The sequence below is a fragment of the Hipposideros armiger genome, unplaced genomic scaffold (genome assembly GCF_001890085.2).
Source record: "Hipposideros armiger isolate ML-2016 unplaced genomic scaffold, ASM189008v1 scaffold_729, whole genome shotgun sequence".
NCBI lineage: Eukaryota > Metazoa > Chordata > Mammalia > Chiroptera > Hipposideridae > Hipposideros > Hipposideros armiger.
Genome location: NW_017732079.1, coordinates 538,937 through 545,456, shown reverse-complemented (window position 1 = coordinate 545,456; position 6,520 = coordinate 538,937). Strand labels below are relative to the sequence as shown.

The 6,520-nt window shown below is 51.7% G+C and overlaps 1 protein-coding gene across 1 annotated transcript in view; it reads left to right on the top strand.

Annotated features, from left to right (window-relative positions):
- The first annotated feature begins 4,983 nt into the window (after positions 1-4,983).
- INTS3 (integrator complex subunit 3) overlaps positions 4,984-6,520 on the top strand; it is a 34,149-nt gene continuing 32,612 nt past the window's right edge. Inside the window, 2 exon segments of the mRNA XM_019627394.1 lie at positions 4,984-5,030; positions 5,329-5,523. Of these exon segments, the coding sequence (XP_019482939.1) occupies positions 5,380-5,523 (144 nt within the window). The 5' untranslated portion in view covers positions 4,984-5,030; positions 5,329-5,379.

Sequence of the window (6,520 nt, the reverse complement as noted above, 5' to 3'; positions counted from 1 at the left end):
GGCTCTTTGCCCTTTGTCCCTTGCATTTGAGTTTTCCAGAAAGCCTTGCCATTCTGTTTTTTATCCGATGTGTGTGGCTCCCTTTAGACCAGAGTGTCTCTTAAGGGCAAGACTCACTGGCTTCTTCCTCTGCGTCTCCCCACAGAAGTTATCAAACCCTGACGTTGACTGACTGACCTCTGCTTGTTCTGGCTTGGTGGTTTTCCAACACGGGCCTGTCTGTTGCGCAGGAGCACAGAGGTAGCTTCCCGACCTTCCTGTGTGCTGCTTGATAGGAAAGCAGGATGAGGGAGACCCGAGGTCTGCCTTCCAGAGCTTACCGTCTAAAGACTGAGTTAACACGCCCGTAGGAAGGTTAAAAAAGCCCAGCTGGTTAGGGCAGTGACGAGCCTGGGTCATTGGAGTGGGCATGATGAGGAAAGGCCTTTTAGGGGTCAGGAGGACGAAGCTCGGGTGGGGACGGTCCCAGGCAGGGACCGTGACTTCTCCCCAAGGGAGCGTGTTGTACCCTTTCTTCTCCTTGGCCCTGCTCCTCTCTTTGAAGAGGGACTTCTTGTCCATCCCCATCCCGATTTGGGGAATGAGATAAAAATAGTGCCAGAGATTGGAGGCGTTTAGAACACGTAGCTCTTAGTCTCATGAGTCTTCACAGCTCTTGGCCATCCCTCTGTCGAGAAGGACCCGGTCCACTGGGAAGTCAGCTGAAAGCGGGCACTGTGGCCCCAGCAAGTCAAAACTTGCCTGTAAGCTGTGGACAGATCTCAGGGCTGCCTTTGGTTAGAGGTATGTCCCTCCCAGCTTTTCTCCAGGGAGGAATTCCTATCTTGCCTGGGCGGGATCCCTAAGGAATGTGCTTTGAGTCAGTCATCTCTAATTTTTTTCCTCCCCTTAAACCCTCATTTCACATACAGGTGACTCTAGGTCGTGGACTGCTTAGAACCCAGCGTGTTCAGTAACTTTACTAACTGGGATTTTGCAGGTTGGATCATACCTTCTTTCTCTGAAATGGTGGGATTTAGTCTTTCAGGTCCCCTCACTTCCCATAAGGGGGTGGTATTTCATACACACTTTTTACCAGACTGTATATTCACCTGGCTGAGGGAGGGGGACTGAGAGGTTAGAGGACATCAGGCCCTTGGCTTCAGGTGTCTATGTATGTATACTGGCAAACTGGAAGGTCACCCCCACCGCCTCTGCCCCTACTCCACCTGCTGCTGCTGTCATGGAAACCATGGCCAGGTACTCTTAGTGCTAGAAAAATGAATTCAGAAGCTCCTAGAGATGGTAACTATTTACTCAGCTCACTGAGGCGCCGTGTGGAGGGCTTACTCAGAGCAGAGCCGATCCACGCAGGTGTTAGCAACTGCACGGCAACTCCATCTTTACTAAGGGCCTCGAGACGGGGGACGAGGGGTGCTGCTACTCGATTGTGGGGATCTGGCCCCCGTGGCCCTCTTTGAGGGGGTGCAGTCCTTCTGTCTCCCCGAGTGACTTGTAATGAGCTCTCCCATCCCCTTTTGGAAAAGTAGCTGGGGAGAGCCATGTCTTTTGTGCTCCTGTTGCCTGGGAAGGCCTGGCCCGCACACTCGCCCGCTGCTTTCATCTGTGCACCCAGCTCTGGACTCGCCCACTTCCTACCTCCCTAGCTGGGCCTCCCACTGCTTGACTGGGCAGTGACCCACAGAATTGCCTCAGGCCTCTTGAGTAGAGCTTAGAAACCTGGTTCAGTCCAGGGTCTGTGTTACATCACAGCTGAGACTCGGCCAGCCTCTAGTGCTGTGTGGCTGGCTTTGCACAAGGATCGGGGTGGGGGTCCACCGGTCAGGCCTCCTTCCCTCTTCCCTACCCTGTTCTCTCCTAGAAGGCGAGAGTTTACAGAGGGTAAGGGGGAGAGGGAGCTCCAGCCTGGACAGCGATTTGACCCATGCCCGATAGTAGCAGGGGTCAGTTTCCAGGAATCTGGAGACAGAGCCATTAGCCGCAGAGGCGGGTGGGGGTGAGGTGCTCTGGCCCTCCTAGATTAGCTGTGCACTTGCTGAGCCTCCTCACAAAGGGAATCGGCTGTAATTCCACGGAGGCTGTGTGCTAGGGTCTTTCACGGAGGTTACCTCCTGTAGTCCTCAGCAAGCTCCTGATACAGGCTTTATCTCTGGGCGCACATGACAAAACCAGGGTTTAGAGAGGCTGGAAACTCACCCCAAACCCGCCCAAGGCCGGCAAATGGTGAAGGGTTTCCGTTGGCAGTGTGTTCCCTGGCTAGCTGCTGTGTGGCTGTGTCTGTTGGTTGAGCAGATGCCTGCCTTCGAGTAGGAAGCCACATCTGGAATTCTAGAGCGCTTGTGCTTCCCGCCCATCTCCCTTCGCTCTGACACTGCTCGTTAACCCAGGCTGGGCAGGCAGGTCCCCCCAGAGCTGCCCGCTCAAACAGTGGCCCTTGTTGCTGCAGGCACTGAAGCCCCTGATAAACATCTTCGGCCGGGAGGGCTGAGGTTTAGGAAGAGAAAATCCAACCTGGGGGTTTTCCCCTTAGGACTTAGGAGCAAGACTGGGCAATGATGGATCTCAGAGCTGCGGGTGGGGTGGGTGCAGAGTCACAGCTCAGCTTCATGTGATCGACCTCACAGCTCCTTCTCACAAGTCCGTAGGTGCTGTGGAGTGAGGCCAGGCAGCGGGTCTGACCTAATTTGAGGGGTAGCCAGACCTGCTGTTGGCGGTGAAGTGGAGACACCTCCAAATCCAAGTGGCTTCGGGCTGCTTTAGGTTGACATGTGACTGGAGGAGTTCTTGGCCTTAACTCACTTCTCCCCTGTGCCACCACTCTTGGGGGGGGGGTCCCAGGAGAAATGTGACCTTCTCATCCCTTTGTCCTTACCTGTCCTCTTGAGTGCTGTAGTAAAACCCGGTCTCAGCGAGATGTTTTGGGATGACTGCTGAGATCGGGGCAAGTAAATCGCAGTTTGTCCCCATTCTGCCACAGCAGCATCACTGGGAAGTGGGAAGTGATTCTCCTTAAAGTTTGTGAGTTAACGCTCAAGATGAAAGGCTCAGGAAGTAGTTTAGGTGGTGATCGTGGAGAGGCCCGCTGACTTAATATGAGATCCATTTTGTCAACATCTTGTCGGTATTTAGCGTTAAGTACGACTTTGGAACGGGGACCAGTGACTGACGTCTCCTTCAGATGTCGAGCACAGGTCAGAGCACAGGCCGTGTCAGAGCTGGCCTGTGAAGCCAGCGTGGCTCCTGGACGGACTGTACTGCAGCTGCCCCTCACCCTGTTTGACTGGGGACGCTGCTGGCAGGTTTTGGTTTGGCCTTTTGAGCTCCGTTAGTCCTTTTCTTTCCTTACACTCAAGCTTTCTTAAGTTTGTTTTTAACTTCTTTGGGGAGACATTTCAAACATTAAAAAGTAGAGAGAGGGCCAGCTGAGTGGCTCAGTTGGTTAAGAGCTTGCTCAAGAGTGCAAGCTCAGAGCAACAGGGTTGCCAGTTCAATTCCCGGCCCAAGCTGAGCTGCCAACAGGTGGCAGGATGGCTCAGCTAAAAAATAAATCAATAAATAATTTAATTAAATTAAATAAAAATAAATAAAACATAGAGAGAATAACATGACTCCCATGTAAGCATCACTCTGTTTCAGTGCTTATCAGCACATGGCAACCTGTTCTGTCCCCCAGTCTGGGCTATTTTGAAGCCAATCCAAGATCCATTATTTCATCTGTAGGTACTTTACGAAGTATGTGCCTGTGAGAGGAGTTTTTTGTAACACAGCCACAAGACCGCACCTCAGAATATTAACAGTAATTCCTCAATATAATATCAGTGCTCGACTTTCTCTTGATTGTCTCATCAATTCTTTTTATATAATAATTGGTTTCTTCAACTCAGTAATCAGACAAGGACCATGCATTGCATTCGGCTGATATGTCTCTTTAATTTTTTAATAACTTCTTAAAATAATTGCAAGCTTAGAGAAAAATGATAATATATAGAGCTCTCACATGTTCTTCACCCAGATTCACCAGTAATTCACATTTGCTCTGTCATTGTCTCTCTCTATGGACAATATTATCTTAACCTTTTGAGAGTAAATTGCAGCCACGATGTCACTTTAGATTTAAATACTTCAGTGTGGATTTCCTAAGAACAAGGGTCTTCTGTTACTAACCACTGTTCTATCAAGATTGGAACGTTTTACAGTGATATGTTACTGTTACCTAATTTATATCATGTATTCAAATTTTTCAGTTGTCCCAATACTGTTGCAGCAGCCCAGGATCACATGTTCTGGTGTGGTGGACTGTCTCTTTAATTCTTTAATCTGAAACAGCTCTTAGTCTAGCTTTGTCATTTATGACCTTAAACACTTTGACAGGCCAGTTCTTTTGTAGAATAGCTTTCAGCGTGGATTGTCTGAAATTTCTTCATGATTAGACTGAGATTCATGTTTGGCAAGAAAACCCCAGGAGCGATGTGACAGTCTTTTCAGTGCAGCCCATCGGTGGCATGTAGTGGCGAGTGTCAGCTTGCCTCATTCCTGGGGATATTAGCTTTGGTCCCTTGGTTAAGGTGGCATCCTCCAGGATTCCCTACGGTTCCATTTTCCCCTTGTAATTAATAAGTGTTTTGAACCCGCGTACATATCCTCTTGCTTGTGAAAGCTTTACTTCTGGTTTTAGCGTCCATTGACGATATTTGCCTGAATTGTTTGTCATTCCCTCTGCATTTATTAGTTGGCATTCCACTGTAAGGAAGAGCTTTCCCTTCTCTGTTTGTTATGTAGTTGTTCATCTATCAGCAGGAACTCATGGCTTTTTATTTTATTCAGTGAGTTATAATTTTAAGTCTTTTAATATATGGGCTCCTCCCTCTCTGTTTTTTTTCCTTGCAATTTATGTGTTAAAGAAACCAGGTCAGGGCCGGCCGAGTGGCGCGTTGGTTAAGAGTTGGCTTGGGAGCACGAGCTCCAAGCAGCAGGGCNGTACTTCGGGGCACGACTGCTCTCTCGCCCACCTCCTGAAGCAGAAACTTAAGGTTTTCCCTACTTCTCTTAGGGTCAGAAGCCACAAGGGGCTCGCTCCCCTTCCCCTTCCTCAGGGCGGGAAGCCTCCCTCCCACCCCCCCGTAGGGGCGCAGACCGTTACCCCAGCATACTTAGGAGCTGACGGCTTGTCCTCTGCCACTCAGAGGCAGGACCCAGAGGGCCGTCGCCTTCGCCTCCTCCACCGGCGCGGCCTTGCGGGGAGGAGGGAGCGGTGGAGCGGACAGGGACCCCCCTCCCCGCTAGTCTCTCTGGCCCCCCGTCCCTGACACCCGAGTTCCTCATTTCTAGGATTGCCCACTCATCCACTCCCTGGCCTCCCCCCGCCTCCTGGCCGCAGCCATGGAGTTACAGAAGGGAAAGGGGGCTGCAGCAGCAGCTGTTTCGGGAGCAGCGGGAGGTGGAGGAGGAGCGGGCGCAGGAGCCCCAGGAGGGGGGAGGCTGCTACTTTCAACCAGTTTGGATGCCAAGGATGAGTTAGAGGAGGTAGGTGTGGGGGGGCGGGGAAGGGAGTCAAGGAACTGGGGTGAGGAGGGATGCTGGAGCGGATACGGGGGCGGGGGGGGGGCGGGGGGAGGAGGCCGTCAAGTTTTTTCTAAGGCAACACAAACACTGCTCCAGACTTCCTGCTCCTGGAGGAAGAAGTGTGGGCCAACTTCCTGGACAGGTTGTCTTGGCAACAGCAGCCGCGCGTATGAAAATGGGTGTGTGGGGGGTGTTGATGAGGAAGGGGTGCAGCATCAGGTCTGCGGAATTTAACGTTGACATTCTTTTCCACACACAGGCCGCAGCTAATAATCTTAACGTTGACGGTTGCAGACTTAGGTCATATGTTGAGTTGAGAAGTAATATGCGTGTGTAGGTGTGTATGTGTGTGTTGGGGGGGGGCTGACAGGGTCTTGCCGCAGACCTTGGACCCCCCTGTTTAGAGAGTATTGACCTCAGGTAGACACAGCCGATTACCAGTGATGTTAACTGGGCGTTTAGAATGAGCGAAGTCTTAGGGAAAGTGAGTGCGTGTTTGGTTAGCGCCAACTACAGCAGTGGGGTGAGGGGGGGGGGGTGAATGGGACCTAGCGGACTGTCCTTCAGAACCAGAGAGCACACGCAGCGGAGGGAATGAACACACAGATGCTCAGAAAGAGGGTGGAGCGAGGCCATGAGAGCGGACCTGAGCGCGGATTTTAGACGGGGGGGTGGCCGACCCTCCGCTGCCCTCGCCCTGTCCCTGACAACCCAGAGTTGATCATGCATGTCTTTTCGCTGCCACACACCAAGAGACATACTTAGGAACGTGCGACCCAGACCTGGGTCCTGACTCGTGAACTGTTCTAAGACCTAATACATTCAGCTTGGTGGCGACCGAGGGACAGGCTAAGCAACGTGACGGGCTCTGTCTGGCTCTTCACTGGCCGTTTCCCTGTTTCTGACTTTGTCACTGCCCCGTATCAGATACTAGAGAGGGGGCAGGCAGATAGATGGA